The sequence below is a fragment of the Gorilla gorilla genome, chromosome 3 (genome assembly GCF_029281585.2).
Source record: "Gorilla gorilla gorilla isolate KB3781 chromosome 3, NHGRI_mGorGor1-v2.1_pri, whole genome shotgun sequence".
NCBI classification, from domain to species: Eukaryota; Metazoa; Chordata; class Mammalia; order Primates; family Hominidae; genus Gorilla; species Gorilla gorilla.
In genome coordinates, this window is record NC_073227.2 from 56,173,039 (window position 1) to 56,191,780 (window position 18,742).

General features: G+C 41.0%; 1 protein-coding gene across 2 annotated transcripts in view; it reads right to left on the reverse strand.

Annotated features, from left to right (window-relative positions):
• Positions 1–18,742, reverse strand: part of TEC (tec protein tyrosine kinase) — a 142,378-nt gene that overhangs the window by 35,676 nt on the left and 87,960 nt on the right. For both annotated transcript variants that reach the window (XM_019024963.4, XM_063705263.1), the window contains 5 exons: positions 10,594–10,698; positions 5,852–5,933; positions 4,731–4,859; positions 3,092–3,132; positions 2,282–2,457 (listed from right to left, as the gene is read on the reverse strand). In XM_019024963.4, coding sequence (XP_018880508.4) covers positions 2,282–2,457; positions 3,092–3,132; positions 4,731–4,859; positions 5,852–5,933; positions 10,594–10,698 — 533 coding nt within the window. The remainder of the gene's footprint in view (positions 1–2,281; positions 2,458–3,091; positions 3,133–4,730; positions 4,860–5,851; positions 5,934–10,593; positions 10,699–18,742) is intronic.

Here is an 18,742-nt window from a genome sequence, read left to right on the forward strand (position 1 = left end):
ATGAACCCCCAAATCATCAGGGTAAACACCGATGAAGAACTTTATGACAGAGGAACAAGTCTGACACCTGAACCACTAAGCAATCTTAGCATTACTAAAAGTAGGACATCCAGAGATCACCTTCTAATGTGATCAAGCCTCTAGCTCTACTTGCCAGTTCACAAGAAATACAAGAAACAAAGGAATATTAAGTGACACCACAAGAAAACAATCCGTTTAATCTAGATTATGGCTCATTTTAGTGTTAAATGACCTGCTTTCATCAATAAATCAAAAATGTAGAATAAGAGAAATGTAAGAGATATATTAACCAAAATGCAGTGTGTGGGTCCCGATTTGAATAAACTAACAGTAAAAATAAGTATTAGAGCTAATCGGGGAAACTGAAATTACATAATTGGTTCCATCCTTAGACCTGGGCCAGAGAAGCTCTTGCTCTGACCCCACACTTTTGAGAGCTCTGCAAAAGTGCGTGTTCCCTCTGACCTGTGTTCCCATGCTCCTTTCTGGGTAACTAGGACCCCAGAATTCCCTGCTCATTTCCAAGGTCTACATGGGCCTTCAACTGGGTCCATCTTCTAAAAAACAAACTGTGCTGGCTGGCCATGTGCATTCCCTTTCACTGAGGCTGAAGGTGTGGCCATGATGCGGGGCAGCTTTTGCAAGCCATGCAGTAAGAGTGTGGGTGTACAGGTTGGAAGATCCATATGGTACATGAGAGACAGAGCCAGGGCAGGAGGGAAGAAAGAAGAGAGGTAGCCCCCAGAGCCAGCTTTCCATGCACTGCAACATTCTGGCACAGAGCTCTAAATCCAAGCCGTGCCTTTCTTGTCACTATGAAAGGGTATTTGTCAAGTTGGAGGATAAAGTTTGTTAGCTTGATTTATAACTCCTAAATACTTAGATATATGTTATGTGGATTTTCATTTGTACTCTTCCTCCAGGTACAAAAATATTAAGGGAAAGTCTACAGACGATCTTATTTAAAATACTATTATTAAGAATGATAATGACATGGTGGTTTTTTTTTAAGTCTTTAGAATTTAGATTTAGGAGTGAAATAACATGATGACTTGAATTTACTTTTAAATATTCTAGAAAAAAATGGAAGGATTAGACTGGCAAAATGTTGGTAATTTTTGAAGTCAAGCAAAAAGAGATTCTATTATACTATTATATACTTTTTGGATGCTTGAAAATTTCTACAACAAAAAAATTAAAAATAGAAATCAATCTTATACAGCATCCAATAAAGAGAAGCAGTGACAACCTTCCTGTAAACATGGAATAAAAGGTTAAGAGTTGCAAATAAGTTAATAATGCACAGCAAAACAGCACTCACATATGCACCATGCCTAGGAATCAAGCAGAAGAAAAGGACCCTGCCTAAACCAGAGGTTTCCACTGTTCTCCAGAAGTGAACTGAGGAACAGTGACTTGAAATTGGGGCTGGGGCTGGGAGGTGAGAGGGCAGATGGAAGAAGAGTGTGCTCTGGCAGGACAAAAAGTTCTCCTCATCCACTGGAACTCAGAGTATAAGTGGGATTGCACTGCAGAGGTAAACACAGGATACAGAGTTTGCTTATGAAGCCTGCAAGATACTCATCCCCTACAGTTACCCCTATCTGCCCATATATTTATCAATGATAGGGTTGAAAGGACTGTTTTCTTTAAATCCTAAATTAACTTGTACAAAAAAAAGCTTGCTGTTTAATTTCCTGCATGTACATATATATATATTTTATATATACATACACAAACACATGCACACACATATAGACACATACATATACATATATATATATTCTCTTATTCCTCCATATATTCATGGAGAGAGAGAAAGAAGTGAGAAGAGGCTTCATTACACTGTGTGTGTGTATGCATACACACACATACATACACATACGTATATATAGAGAGAGAGAGTCTAAGAAAAAAATTACAATAAACTCTTAGAAAAATCTAAGATTACTTACTTATGGCTGGTGGGGACAAAATATAAAATTTAATTTCCCTCAAGGTCAAAATAATCACATTAAACATGTATCAGATGAGAAAGAGACCAATGTATTCTAACTTTGGAAAAGAAGTGATTGATCAATTTGCATTTACTGAGTGACCACTAAGAAAGGACTGTGTTACTACAAAGTAATAAGGTGTGCTTCCATTTATGGCTGGTGAAATTAGTCTCATTGAACGATAGTTACGACTTATCTACTTCTCACTCACACTTGACTCCCACCTACCCACTGCATGTCACACACAGAGAGGGAATACTTACCCATATTTATCTCTTGCTCTCCACCAATGAACATCATTCTTTTCTAAAATGAGATACTCTTGGCCTCTCTCTAATCTGAGATCATGTCCTTCTGCTGCTTGGAAATCATACATGGCTACAACGATTTCTTCACTAGTATCTTCTTCTTCTAGTGGAATTGGTGGGGGAGGCCTTCGCTAGACAAGGAAGATAACATTTGAAAGTTTAGTCTTCTATATGAAAGTGATCATGAATCAAAACACTAAATGAGTCATACATCACCACAGAATAAAGTTAGAAACTTCAAGTCTACTTACTATAATCCAACAAACTCTCATGAAGAAGAGTATTATAATTCCTGTTTCATAACTAAGGTAACAATGATTTAATTAACCCACTCAAAGTCACTCATATCAGATCAAGTCTTGAATGAGTCCAAAGTGCATGTTTCCTCCACTATACCCCACTCCTGAAAGGTATATCATTATATCAGTGAAGTCACTTCTTTGTCACACTGTGGTCTTAAGACTGAAATATTTATCTAAAGTCCCACTCCTCTTAATACAACTCTTTAAGTGAAAATAGAGGCAAAATGCCAGATGATAACAGGATCTCCAATGATAAAATCTCATACAATTAAATTGGTATTATTTGACACTACAAAAAATTGAAATACGCTACAGCACATCTGCTTCTGAGATGGTCCTAGGGGAAAATTGCGTCACATCAATGAATAAACCGCATACTCAGTAAGTCACAAACACTACCAAAACTTAAGACTTAAAGGCTTAAAATGTAAAGATTAACTATCAAAAGCTAAAGACCACCTACCTTCTTTGTTTCTGGTGCTGGAGGTAGTGCTTTTCTTATACCTGAAAATGCCAACAACAAAAACAGGTTAAAATGCTATCTACCAGTAATTGATAAAAATAAGACATGGGTAGTTTTAAGGAAAAGTGGAAGTTAACACATAGACAAGCAGCACACTCTGACCAACTCTGGTGTATGCTGCTTGTATCTCTATTCTAGAACAGAATTAAAAACTGCTATTATAGCTGGTTTGTATTTCTGCCTTTCTGAATGGACAATAAATGCCACAGGGATTGAAGCCAGGCCAGTTCTTTGTATTCCTACCACTGCATAAACTGGGCACTCAACAATGCTCATGGAATCAAACATTGAAATCATGACAACACTGAGAAATTAATCAGGTGTCCATTCCTCTACAGTCCACAGTCCTAGAGTTTTGGCTGACACATGGCTACCCAAGATAAAGAATGTTTCCCAGCTAGGTGTGGCAATGGGGCCAAATTCTAATCAAAGGATTCTGTGTACAAATGGGGTGTGCCATTTTTAGATCTCATCCCTAAAAGGATTTCCCACGGGCATCCTTGACCCCCTTCTTTCTGCTTCCAGGAAGAGAGAGACTGCTAGAGCTGGAGCAACCAGAGGAACCACTGCAGGAATACCCCCAGCCCCGGGTCACCCACCTTTCACCTCTGGGTTATTACATGAGACTGAAATAAATTTCTCTCTAGTTTAAGTCACTGTAACTTTTGGGTCCCTTTTTACAGCAGGTCAGACTGTGCATTCACTAATACCAAACCTTAAGACATTAAAAAAAAAAAAAGGAACAATAACAGCCTTAGAAACTTGGGCTTCCTCTTTAATGTGCTAAGTTAATGTGAGGATATCCCAAGAGAATCAGGGTGCCAGGACTCATAGAACTGAGGGCTAGATGGACTGAGAAGGTCATCTGATCTGGCCTTGCTTATAATACAGCATCCCTGCCAAGTAGTAGTTCTGCTCATATCCAGAAGCTCTGTCAGTTCTGATGGACCCAGTGAGCATTCTGCATGGCACCAGCAGGAAACGGTATATCCAATCATTACTATGGGTGTCCTACTACAGCACTAGTAACTTAACAATCTCCATGTATTTTTAGCTCATTCCCAGGATTTATAAAGGTTTTAGGTGTCAAAATTAACCTTAGACATTGTTCATCTCAACATTTACATGTGAGTATCATTATGACATGTTACTGTTCTAACAGACTGAAGCCACTACTGAAATCCATACTGCTATACCCCATCAAAATGAGAACAGCCCTAATCAGACTGTGGATGCACTGCTACATGAGGTTTCTAGCTCCACATCTTGGTTTATTTGTTGAAGAACATTAACGCTTTTCAAAGCTGCTGACAGTGCCACATTAGGCTCACACTTTCAATGGATTCATTTTGAACAAGATTCAATATTGTGATAAAAGCTTCCCAAAATAGACCTTCTGATTCCACGAGAAGGTCTCACTGTAACTAAATATAATTTTTCTTACAAAACACACCTACCCTACATTTTCACTGTACTAGAAAGTGTGCTGTACTTAATCAAAACCATGTCACTTTCTTACCATACCAATAATATGTTCATTCTAAGCACAATATAATTATGGAATAAAATGAATACTTACTACTCTCAAAAAGATTGTATTTTTCACATCCGGGTGCTAATTTTTCAGTTTGTCTACAACACTGATAACTTCCATCTGTCCAGAATTTAGGATGATATTTAATCATAATATTATTGTTGTTCTTTATTTCTGTAATTCACAGATATAGTAATTAATAGTGAAATACAAAAGCAACTACAGAATGTTTCATAAATAACAGTGTCGATCATTACTTATTTCTTGGATACTATGTTTACTATAAGAATGCCCTTAGATCACAGGACTCAGCATTCAGAAAAGCTCTATAGTTCTCTTTGACCTCTTCTTTTTTTGCGTGTGAAGCACCCTTGTTAGCAGAAATGACTGCTGCTACACCAATGATGGATAAATGCAAAAGTCAACCTGCCACCATTTTGTTCTGCAGGAGAAGCAATGAGGACTATGCAGGACAAATCATCCATTTAAACCCTTCATGAATATGTCATTCCATCCACACCAAATATTGACTACATGGGCACTTCATTAGAAAATACCAAATTCTGGACTGGGTGCAGCGGCTCATGTCTATAATCCCAACACTTTGGGAGGCCGAGGTGGGCAGATCACCTGAGGTCGGGAGTTCAAGGCCAGCCTGGCCAACATGGTGAAACCCTGTCCCTACTAAAAATACAAAAATTAGCCGGGCATGGTGGTGGGTGCCTGTAATCCTAGCTACTTAGGAGGCTGAGGCAGGAGAATCGCTTGAACCCAGGAGGCGGAGATTGCAGTGAGCCGAGATCACACCACTGCACTCCAGCCTGGGTGACAGAGTGAAACTCTGTCTCAAAAAAAAAAACAAGAAAACACCAAATTCTGTTATCATAAAAGCTTGTGCTTTATCACCTTCAGATATATTACACATTAAATGAGAGCGTGCTTTTCTTAGAAACTATATGCTACTAGAAAAAAATCAGATTTTAAAAAGGAAAGTTATCTTCAATATGCTGGTATAACTTACAACAACAGCATATCCTTGGAGAAACACTTACTGTAGATTAAGAGATTACAAATGCAATAGATACATTAGCTGTATTTCTGTCTTAATGATAACAATATTACATCTCCTAAAATTATATACAGAGTAATATTTCATTGAGTTTTACCTTCTTTTAACTTCTTCACCCACAGGTCCCTGCTTTGCGGACTAGGTGCAAAAATGTAAAGTGTGTTAGCATCATGAACAACCTAAAATAAAACAAAAGATGGAATTGGTGAGGAGGACTTAGACACAGCACTTCTGTCTAGCACAGAACCCTTGGTACTACAGACACCAATAAATGATTCTCAAATAACTGAAAGTCAATAACTTCATATCCAGAAAACCCAGGTTACTTTCTTACAAAAGCACAAGTACTTCTTCATTTCTACATTAAGTAGAATACACGTTTTGCAAAAGACCATGTTTTATAGAAAAAAAATATAAAAGCCAGGATACTTCATTAATCTCAGTATTTCTTTCAATCCAATTAACTAAACTGTAACAGAGATTCAGTGTTTCTCTAAATAATATTTTAGATGAATGGACTACTCCTTCAGCATCACTCTTATAGTTTCCTTTTGCCACTATCAATAATTGCAGTAGCTAACTGGATTAAGCACCGACTACGCCAGCACTGTGCTGTGTGCTTTACAGACCTTAACTCAATTAATCCTGCCATCAAGGTGCGAGTTTTTCTATTTTATAAATGAGAAAATAAAGGCCTACCCAGGCCCCCACTCCTGTGTAACTTCAGCAGATACCACTCATGCACCATGCACTGCAGATGCTGTCCCCTGATGTTGCACTGCCTAACCTGCCCATTGCCATTTGGCTGGTAATCCAGAAAGCCAGAATTCAGACTCCAGAGCCCAGCCTCTTAACCACAGTGCCTCACTTAGAGGTAGTCCTTGGTGGGCAATTAGACAGTCTTATTTTTAACATTTCTAATATTATTAATAAGATAACCCTGGGAAACTAAGCCAGAAATTTTGTCATTTTATTCTTCATGGTCAGTCACAAGGCAGAAAAACCGTTTAGTCTGGCTAAAAAGTTAATACATGGCTAGAAACCTCCCTTTGTCATGTCCACACCCACTGGATTGAAAACCAAATAGCTCTTTCATTGATAAATGGTTATCACTGACCATATTCAATAGAGAATTCCTTCTTATTCATTTAAATCAAAGGAATGTACTTTTTTTTTTTTTTCTTAGAGACGGGATCTTGCTCTGTTGCCCATGCTGGATGGCAGGGGTGGAATTACAGCTCACTACCACCTGGAACCCCCTTGGCTCAAGTGATCTTCCCACCTGAGCCTCCAAAGTGCTAGGATTACAGGTGTGAGAGCCACAGTAACCAGCCAGAAATGCACTGTAATAGTAATGTGAACACCATAGAACAAATGATGCTATATACCATTCAGCACCTTGCTGGAACTGCATAAGACACAAAAATGAATCGGACATGAAGCCTGTTTCTAAGACAAATATAGAAATACCTTATTACAAGACAGAAAGTGAGCCGTGATATCAGAGCAATAAAGTGCTAAGGGAGATGTGAAGAGATGTGTTTCCTCATTTGCTCCATGATTTTCACATTTATGCAGGCTTGCCCACACAACCAACTCTGTACAGAAGGAACCATGCACCATGAACTAGTCACTCTGAATTGACATTGAGATGTCTGGAAAAGACTGCTAGGGCCTTGGACCTTCCAGAAACCTGTGGTGTATTGTAATAACAATTTAATTTATTATAATAATTTACTGAGTCCCCACAATTGGGCTAAGCACTTTATATGCACTGCCTCATATCATCCATACTGCAATCCAGTTCTTTCTTAGTGTTAGAATCCTCTTTTTTCAAATGACAAAACCAAAGTGGCTGAGGTTAAGTCATATGAGTAGGATATTTAACCCCCAAATATCCCTTGACTGTTCCCCTCCTAGAATCTGCCTTTCCAGACTCCAAGCAGTCTAACTTCCCCACAAAACTCATCTCGTGTCAGTACCGTGAACCTGTAAAACTTCCTTAAAGTTTGTTAGGCTAGCTAACCGCCTCCCCCCACCAAAAAAAACCTAATCCAAATTCAGTTTCGATAACTAAAACTAGCTTGATATATTACCTAGCTAACTTGGGGCATTTGTATTTCTACGAGAAGTTTCTAGGAATAGCGCCCTGTTTTGGCATCTCAGGTTGTTTGGTAGGCTGAAGAGGTATTTGTGGGCCAGTATCTCCCCGAGCAAACCTCAGATCACACCATGTTGGCCTCTTGGGGAGAAGGATACGGGGAGCTGCGTTTCTCGCTGCCTTAATTCTTGTGCTGAGTCATCCTACCACAGTAGAGGCTGTTGGGAGGGAAGAGCTTTGCAAACTTCAAGTGCAGAAACCATTTAAACAAGGAGGGAATACTCTCCCTCAGTAACACTACCCACTCGTAGTTACCCACCCTCCTATTTATATCTTCCATCCACTCATTCATTTATTCCATAGACTTAATAGTGTGGTGTAGGAGAAACAGCACAGACAAAAGGTAGACAGATCTGGGTTTGAAGCCCAGGGAAGACATGCCAGCTCCTGGGGATCTCCCAGCTGCCATCAGAATGACTCATCTAGAAAAGCATGAAGGAGCAACCATCCCATCTAGGCAGCTGGTGCGGATTCCCCACCATTCTCTCCATCCATCCTACTTTCTTCTCCCAGTGTCTTTTGAAAACGTCTACTTCTACTTTTATTGTTTTCACTTTGCATCTGAACCTAATGTAAAATTTCACTATGAAAATGTGAAACTAGGATCTATACTTTCTTAGTTATACTTGTTATAATAAGAGAGGGTATTTTTCACCTTTTAAATCATGCTGCTTTAAATTGTATAAAGCTCAAGCTTATCCCTTCTTGATTAATTTTTCAGATTGTTTTCAAACTTTTCTCATATTTATTCATCTCAACAATTTTAATAGTTCAGGGATGGAATGCTTTCTGTTCTACTTGTATTATCATTCTTAAAAGCAACCCAAAACTTGCAGAGTGAATCTCTCTTTCTTGGACAGCAAAAATCCTAATGCTGGGTCCAGAATCATGAGAGCCACAGCTCCCCAATGCTGTCAATCCCTAACATGTCTAATAGCCATCAAAGCTGTGGTAGGAGGCCTGGTGCAGTGGCTCACGACTGTAACCTCAGCACTTTGGGAGGCTGAGGCAGGCAGATCACTTGAGGCCAGGAGTTCGAGACCAGCCTGGCCAACATGGTGAAACCCTGTCTCTACTAAAAATACAAAAATTAGCCAGGCATGGTGGTACATGCCTATAATCCCAGCTACTTGGGTGGCTGAGGCATGAGAATCGCTTGAACCTGGGAAGTGGAGGTCTCAGTGAGCTGAGATCATACCACTGCACTCCAGCCTGGGTGACAAAGCAAGACTCCATCTCAAAGGAAAAAAAAAAAAGAAGTGTGGTAGGAATGGTTCTCTGCTAAATTTCCATTATATATGCATTAAACATACTTAAGAAGAAGGTTTAAATTTATCTTACTTCTGGATCCAGGTGGTAGGTGTAATATTAGGTGTAATATTAATAGCAGCAGCAGTAGTAAGAGAATAGCAATAGTAATAATAGCAACTACCACTTACCTTGCTCTGATTATATGTCAAAGCTATTTATATATCACATCAGTTAATCCTCACAACAACCCTATGAAATGAGTACTATTATTATTATTCCCATTTTTCAAGAGAGGAAACAGGCACAGAGAGGTTAAGTGACTTACACAAGCTGACATAGCCAGTAAGCAAATCAGGCAGTTTGGCCTCAGAGTCACCTCTCTAAGCACTTACTGTCCCTGTCCTTCACTCAGAGAAATGGTAGCTATAAAATAAGGAACAGGGAAAAGGAAAATTAAATGTAGCCCTTCCTCCATTTGTGATGTTGCCACTCTAGCGGAGAATAAGCCAGGAGCTTGGATATTTTGGCTCACTGCTTCCCAAACATCTTCATCCCTCAAAACTGGTAAATGTATAATTCCAATGTAATTGATAACTTCATAAGAGCAATTAAAAACAAGCAAAAATTCCACCACATTGAAAAAGACTTTTGCAACTTTCCTTTCAGGACACGGTGAGACCACAGCCATGGGTAAAAGGCGACTTTCACTAGGGACATTCACTGCTCAAGGAGAGCATAAAAACATCCTTGAGCAGGGAAGGAAGTGGTGAGGTGCTGGGGAGGGGCTGAGAGCTCCAGATTATCAGGATCCAACTCCACATTCCTGAGTTCTCAAGGCAGGTGGGAACCAAGATACTGGCAGGAATGCGGAGTAGCTCAGGACGCCCGGACCCTCCTCTTCCGGAGAGGAGATGCGCGTGTGTGTGCTTGGCAGACTTTTCATTTACAAGGTGACCTTGGAGAAGCTATTTAACAGGTGAGCACTTATTTCCTCAGACATAAATGAGAATAATGAGATATTTACCTCCCTTATGCAACAGAATCATTGTCGGGGAATAAAATAACATGATTACCCCAAAGAAGCATAGTTTAATTAATATATGTCTAATATTATTTTTTTCATCACAAGCAGCCCTTTAATCTCATTTCCACTTGAAGATAACTCAAGCCTTTCACTTCTCAGTTTCTCAGATTCATAGGGAACACTTCAACCTCACTTTTCAGTCTTAGCCCCAACTCCTTAAGAATCAGAAAATGTTTCCACAAAGACTTAAGCAGTTCATGAAGAAAAGTCACAACTATTAAAGTGGCAAATGAACCTAGAAATCAGCCAATCAGCCAGCAAAGCAAGGACAGGAAACTGTAATGTCAAAGAGCAAACATGACTAAGCCCAGCACTGCACTGCCACAAAAATACACCAGCTCACCTGAAATGGATACTTATTTTGACAGGGAATGACACCATCATCATTCTTCACTATTTCCACACACTTGATTTTTGAAACATCAATAAACCCCTTTCTGTATTTCTTCTGTTAAAAGAAAAAAAGGAGAAAAATTAGAATCATAAGACATAAAAAAATTAACAGTAATATTGTTAAGGAAATTTTGCTCTGATTCAAAATATTGCAATTTCTTTAAAATTATCTAAATCATGTTTCCCACTAACTGCTAAAATTATTCAAAATACTAACACTATGATTATTGTAATCAAAATTATTAAATCTTTTAATTTATCAAGATGAAACTGTTCTGTCCTGCCCCCCAAAAAAACTCCAGAATGGGCCAGGTGCCGTGGCTCATACCTGTAATCCCAGCACTTTGAGAGGCCAGGGCGGGTGGATTACTTGAGGCTAGCAGTTCGAGACCAGCCTGGCCAACACGGCAAAACCCCCACCTCTACTAAAAATACAAAAATGAGCCAGGTGTGGTGCTGTGCGCCTGTAATCCCAGCTACTCAGGAGGCTGAGGCATGAGAATCACTTGAACCCAGGAGGCAGAGGTTGTAGTGAGCCGAGACTGGGCCACTGTACCTCAGGCCTGGGTGACACAGTAAGACTCTATTTCAAAAAAATACATAACTCCAGAACAGAAAAACTCCCTTTCATTGCTACCTGCCCCTGCCAGATACACAATTTGTTCAACTTCTTCATGTTCTTGATGATAGTCCCCAAAAAGAAAGCGTCAAAGACCAAGCCAAGCAAAATTCCATTTACTCAATCACACATGCAACTTCCAGCCAGCTCTGTTTTCCCCTTCACTGGGGTAAATGCCTCCAGTAGAGGCAGCACACAGAATTGAGAGTTATGTGAGGTGGACTTAAAATATTCACAGAAAGCTTCCATTCAGAGTCTATTATTAAATATTCTAATTTTCTTCCCCATTTGCCTGCCCTCCCTGCCTGCTGTAGATCTGCCTGCAGCAATTAACTAACAGCCCATCAAGACTCCCTGCTCCAAAATCATCCACACCTTTAAGTATAGTTATCCCACACTTGGGAATTTATCCTAGGGAAAAATCTAAAAGAAGACAAAGCAGTATGTGCAAAGATAATATAATGCAGCCATTAAAAATTATTACAAACACAATGTAGAAATAAAAAATATTTGCTGAATAATATTAACAGATGAATTCCACACAAAAGTTGCATAAAGACTAAGGTTACTTTTTCTTCATTGGTAGGTATTCATATGACAAAGAATAGAAGAAAAAGTAGAGAAATGAAGAACATCGTATTTGAGATGCCAGCCATCCCTTGGCCTTAGTCACTGAAAATTCTTTTATCTAATGTTCTGAAACCCCAGCTCTAGCCACAAGCTTTGGGGTCCCCACCCCACTCCCAGGAACCTGCTCTGCATCCTCATTGTCACCACAGGACTTCCACACCTGCCCCATTCACCTGGGCCATCAGCACCTCCCATCTGACTAAAGGACTGGCTGTCATCTCCCCAGTGCATATTTATATCCCCCAACATATGCACACACTAGAACCCCACACCCCCTTGACACTTGATATGGTCTGGCTCTGTGTCCCCACCCAAATCTCATCTCAGCATTGTATCCCCTACAATCCCCATGTGTTGAGGGCAGGACCTAGTGGGAGGTGATTGGATCATGGCCGCAGTTTCCCACATGCTGTTCTTGTGACAGTGAGTGAGTTCTCAGGAGATCTGATGGTTTTATAAGGGGCTCTTTCCCTTTTACTCATTTCTGCTCGCTCTCTCTCTCTTGCCTGCTGCCATGTAAGATGTGCCTCTTTCCTTTTTGCCATGATTGTAAGTTTCCTGAGGCCTCCCCAGTCATGCAGAACTGAGTCAATTAAACCTCTTTTCTTTATAAATTACCCAGTCTTTGGTATGTCTTTATAGCAGTGTGAGAATGGACTAATACAACAGTTTTGTCAGTCCCCAGTTCCGTCCACACCTTTCCCTATTCCCTTCATGCCTGGCTATGGAAGGTCACACACACAATCCTAACTGCCATCTCTATGCCCAGCCAGGCTTTCGCTGCTGCTCATCAGCCCTTGTGTATATCTCTAGTGAAGAGAACCCAGCGGCCTCCAGGGTCACTACCAGTGCCCTCAAAACTACAAACTTCCCATTCCCTTTGCCTCAGTGGACTCACTCCCTCTCTGCTTTACAGAGGAGACAGCAGTTATCCAGGGGCACATCCCCAAATTCTTCCTTCTGCAGTTCAAGAAAATGCTAAGATTTTACCCTTTTTGCTTTTCTTTTACCCTGTCTCTAAGAGAAAAGTTAAAAAGACACAATGGTTGAGACATTATTGTTGGCACTGAACACGTTATCTCATTCTGTGCTCACAATATCCCTGTGAGGTACACATTATTCTCCTCATTTTACAGATGAGGAAACTGCAGCTGAGACAAGTTATGTACATTACCCAGGCCCTGAGCTGAAAGGGTACATTTTGGATACATTACCCAAAGCCAGCTAGACTGTGAGAGATGCCCGAGATGCAAAGCAGTAAGAGGACTCATGGAGCCAAGTCCCACCATGGACAAAAGGGGTTCTAAGCAGCCTTTCCACCAGAGCAGGGAGAAGGAAGGACATCCTCTCTGGTCATTCTCTGCTAAGGGCTTCTCCCACCCTGCCTACAGACGCATTCAGGGCTCTCCTATCCAAACCGGGAAGCATGCTTTTCACCTGCTGCTACTCTAACCCTTCTCCTCTGTTCCTAAAAGAGAAGACAGTGCACCCTCAGTTTTCATTTCTTTACCACCCACTCCCTCCTTAACCACTTGCATCTGCCTCCCACCTCATAGCCTGCTAAGGCTGTTATCGAAAACATTACTGATGATCAAACCAAATGGTCTTCTCTGAATTGTAAGCCACCTTCTGAGATTTGCAAGTGCTGACACTCTTCTGCACCCTTAGTGGCCCTGACTTTGGGTTGTCCTGGTTTTCCTTTTCTCCCTTCCCTTCAGTTTCTCACAGGACAACACCTGTCGTGTGTCAACAACTGTGTGAAGGATGACAAAAAGACAATAGGAAAAGCTCATTTCCTGAGCATGTAGCCTCAGAATTGGGCCAGGTGCTTTTAATCCTCACAGCTGCTCTGCAAGGTAAGGATTACTACACCCATTTTACCGACAAAGAAACTAAAATTAAGTAATGTGCCCAAGTTTACTTGTGGAACAGACTGACATAGCAACTATCATGTAATGACGTGGGTAATATATATATATATATATTTTTTTTTTTTTTTTCAAGACAGAGTCTTGCTGTGTCACCCAGGCTGGAGTGAAGTGCAGTGGTGCAATCATGGCTCACTGCAACCTCCGCCTCCTGGGTTCAAGCAATTATCCTGCCTTAGCCCCCCAAGTAGCTGGGATTCCAGGCGTGTGCCGCCACGCCCAGCTAAATTTTGTATTTTTAGTAGAGACAGGGTTTCATCATGTTGGCCGGGCTGGTCTCAAACTCCTGACCTCAGGTAATCCACCCACCTCGGCCTCCCAAAGTGCTGGGATTACAGGCGTGAGCACTACATATAAAAAAGATGCTAAGAGAGCACAGAGAACAATGGCTTACATTTCAGAAGAGGAATGGCAGGAAGAGAAATCTCAGTGAAATGAACAGTAGATGCAAAGAAAAAACACATTCCACCTGACCTCAGTTTCCTCATCTGTAAAATGGGAATAATAATAGTATCTATTTCCTAGATTTGTTATGAGAATTAAATGAGTTAATATTTGCAAAGTGCTTAGAAGAATGTCTGGCCCATCTGCATGTATTTGGTAAATAACTGTCTAGCTGTAGGAGCAGCAGGCCATGGTCTGCTTTCGAAACACCCATATCTCCATGTACCACCTGGCCTGGCTTCTAAAAGCAGCTGTCAGATGTGGATAAATAGATATAAGAAAATTTGGGATGACTTGATTTTACTTATGTCCCCCCTAAATTCATACTCTGTGATATATAATCTCCTAATATCCTGTACGGTTAGGCTGGTGCAAAAGTAATTGTAATTTTTGCCATTAAAAGCAATGGCAAAAGCTGCAATTACTTTTGCACCAACCTAACAATATTTGGACTGACTTTCTCCAAATATCTTGTTATGAAACTAGCAGATACAGGTTCACATGTAAGTTGATCACTCATTCTTTTATTTATTCTGCCAGCAAACACTATGGGACACCAACCCAGCTGGGCAACAAGCACCATGCTGAGTGCTGGAGTTTCAAAGTTATGAAAGGAGGGTTGAGGGTCTCTTCAAGAGGATTTCACAATATGATGGGTGGAAGGGGAAGAGGGATGATTCAGTCTAGTAATGATCAAGCAATGTTCTCTTGTGGTATCCTACAGAGTGGGGCAGTGATGGGGCCACAAGAAGATGGGGAAGATTCAGGAAGGAAGTGATATTTTGATTTTATTTTTAAAGGATAAGTATGAGTTTTCCTACAGAGATAATGGAGAGAGTTTCAGGCTGCAAAACAACAAACTGCTGAGTATTTAGGGAACAGAAAGAAATTCACTGTGGTTGAAGTTCAGGGTGCTTTAGGAGGCTTGTAGGGAATGACACCAAAGAGGCTGTCTGAGGCCACATTAGGAAGATGCTTCTGCACCAGCCTTACAAGGTTGGATTTATTCTGAGCAGTTTTACATGGAGAATCAGGAGTGCAGTACTGCGGTGTGTTTTTTAAAAATATAATGATTAACGGCAGGTGAAGAGTGAGTGTTGACAGGGAGGCTAGCTGGGCAACTGCCGTAATAGTTCAGGTGAGAGATGAAGTTCTGAACCAAGTCAGTGGCAGTAAAGTAAGAAAAGCAAAGACACCAGATAAGTTAGAAGGCAGAGTTCACAAAACTTTGTGACCACTTAGATATGGGGATTAAGAGTAGAGAAGGACTGAGGGGGGCTAACGGATTTTGAGTTTGAGTGACCAGGAAACACGGACACCATGAATCATGAGAAGGAACACAGAAGGACAATCAGGTGCGAGGAGGCAGGGCTGGGAAATGTTTGAGTGACAATTGAACAACCAGGTGAAAGTTAAAATATGGGTCCAGAACTCAGAAATGCTTAGCACCGTCTTTATAAAGACAATTCTGCTGCAGAAATGCTTAGCGCCATCTTTATAAAGACAATTCTGCTTTTCACAACACATATACAGTATATATAGTGGCAGCTTATTCTAGCCACATCTGAAGGTAACCCTGGGAGGTTAGGCAGGGCTGCGGAAAAAAAGGATTGGAAGGGCTGGGCACCGTGGTTCACTCCTGTAATCCCAGCACTTTGAGAGGCCAATGAGGGTGGATCATGAGGTCAGGAGTTCAAGACCAGCCTGGCCAACATGGTGAAACCCCATCTCTACTAAAAATACAAAAATTAGCCAGATGTGGTGGTGCGCACCTGTAGTCCCAGCTACCTGGGAGGCTGAGGCAGGAGAATAGCTTGAACCTGGGAGGCGGAGGTTGCAGTGAGCCGAGATAGCACCACTGCATTCCAGCCTGGGCAACAGAGTGAGACTCTGTCTCAAAAAAAAAAAAAAAAGAAAAAAGAAAAAGAAAAGAATTGGAAGGGATAAAGGATTCACCATAGGGAACAGAGAGTTACTGAGTGAGGCATGCTATCCCATGCACTTTCTCCCCGAGCCCACTTTAACTCCTGACATGCCAGCTTTTTAAAGCTTTTCCACAGTGGGGCCCTTTAGGAATAAAAGCTTTAGGAAATGATTTCTGAGCAGTTACTGTAGAAGGAACTCACAGTTTTTCCTCCATTTAGACTATTCTTTAGAATTTCTTCAGTAAGAAAATACTTCATGATTCATGGCATATGCTATATATGCTATTGTTAATATTGTGGCCCATCTGGGTGGAGTTGCTCATGCCTGTAATCCCAGCACTTTAGGAGGCCAAGGCAGGCAGATCACTTGAGGTCAGAAGTTTGAGACCAGCCTGCCCAACATGGGAAAACCCCATCTCTACTAAAGATACAAAAAATTACCCAGGCTTGGTGGCAAATACCTATAATCCCAGCTACTCTGGAGGCTGAGGCACGAGAATCTCTTGAACTCAGGAGGTGGAGGTTGCAGTGAGCCAAGATCGCACCACTGCCCTCCAGCCTAGATGACAGAGCGAGACTCCATCTCAAAAAAAAAAAAAAAAAAAAAATTGTGGCCCAAGGGGAAATATCCAAGGTCATTACTTTTTTTCGCGTTATATTTCCTTTCTATTCTATAGCCTTTGCCCTGTTTACTAGACTGAAAATCATGATAAAGCTGAGACTTTCCCTGACTCACCTTTGAATGTTCTATGAATCTGCCGAGCTAAGAAGACCACCTGACACTTAGTGGATACTAATTCAACAGTGTGCTGACCCAGTATGCAAAGGACCATGGGCAATACTGTGTGTGTGTGTGTGTGTGTGTGTGTGTGTGTGTGTGTGTGTGTCCTCTCTTGCACACTTTGCAAAGCTTGAAAATGGAAGTAAGCAATGACCATTTTATATATTGTAAACCAGCGTATATGGGAAAATGAGGCATTAAGATGAAATATAACTTGCTTTAAACTACACATCAACTGAATGGCAGAACTGGGAGTTAGACGGATGAGATTCTGTCCCCCAGCAAGACTTACAAGGTACACTGTTTTCCTTTAATTTCCAGAATACTCTGTATTTTAATAATACAAATATCCATCCTAATTTAAAGAAATTAAGTGAGAAAAAAATGTATACAAATAACCAGGCTGGTCTCAGGTGATCTGAGAAGTCATTTATCTCAGGACACCCTCTTGTCCTTTTCCCAAGGCATCCAGAGTCCCCACCACACACAGGGAAAGGCTTGCCAGGGTGTCCCTCCAATATTCCAAATGATTCGTCCCTTTCCCACATCACAAATTTTATTCCTGATGTGGCTGTTCCCAGGGTCTTGTGGCAGAGGAAATCTCCTGGGTGAATCATGTCTGCATTGCAAGAGGACCTCAGAGAAGGAGCATGAGCTTTGGAGACAAGCAGATCCTGACTTCTAGCCTCTGCTTGGCCACTTATAAGCCATACAACCTAGGGCAATCCCAGTTTTCTCTCTGTGCTTCAGTTCCTTTCTCCGTAGAAATAGGACAATGCTGCTCTCTTTGCCAAGCTATCAGCAGGATTAAAGATAATGTTCATAGGTGCTTAACAGTGTCTGACACATGGAACTCTGTGATGGTTAATTTCATGTGTCAACTTGAGTAGGCTAAGGGATACTCAGACGGCTGGTAAAAGGTTATTTCCAGGTGTCTGTGAAGGTGTTCCTGGAAGAGATTAGCATTTCAATCAGCTGAGTGAGTAAAGAAGATCCACCTCTGCCATCGCAGATGGGCATCATCCAATCCGATGAGGGGGCAAATAGAACAAACAAAGGCAAAGGGAAAGCGAACTCTTTTCTTAAAGCTGGGATGTCCATCTTCTCCTGCTCTCAGACTTTGGTGCTCCTGGCTCTCCAGACTCCAAGGCTTCCACCAGCAGCCTCCTCCCCTACTCCTGGTTCTCAGGCCTTTGGACTTGGTCTGAATCACACAATTAGCTTTTCTGTGTCTCCACATTGCAGATGGCAGATTGTGGGACTTCTCAGCCTCCATAATCTATTGGGTGAGCCCATTTCCATAATAAATCTCCTCATATACATCTATATGTATCCTATTGGTTCTGTTTCTCTAGAGAACCCTGATTAATACAAACTCACTCCCCAAATGGTAGCATATACTGTCAGTTTTCACAGTAACCCTAGGAAGTTGCAGGAAACTGAGCACTGAGAGGCTATGAGACTGGCTAAGGATTGTAGAGGCTGAGCCAGAATTGAACTAAAATCCCTCAAAAACAGTAATGCTTTTACCTGACTCCAGGTCTGTAAAGCTTTAATAGTTATGGACTTTTATTATTAAAAAAAGAATATTATCATGTCCATAGCTAACAATTATAGAACACTTACTATAAACCAGCAATACGTTAGCCTCTTAATGTGGATAATCTCAATGAATCCTCACAGCATTATAACATGAGAATTACTGTCACCCCCATTTTGCAGATGGAGAAATCAATACATAGAGAGTATAATTAACTTGCCCAAAGTCACAC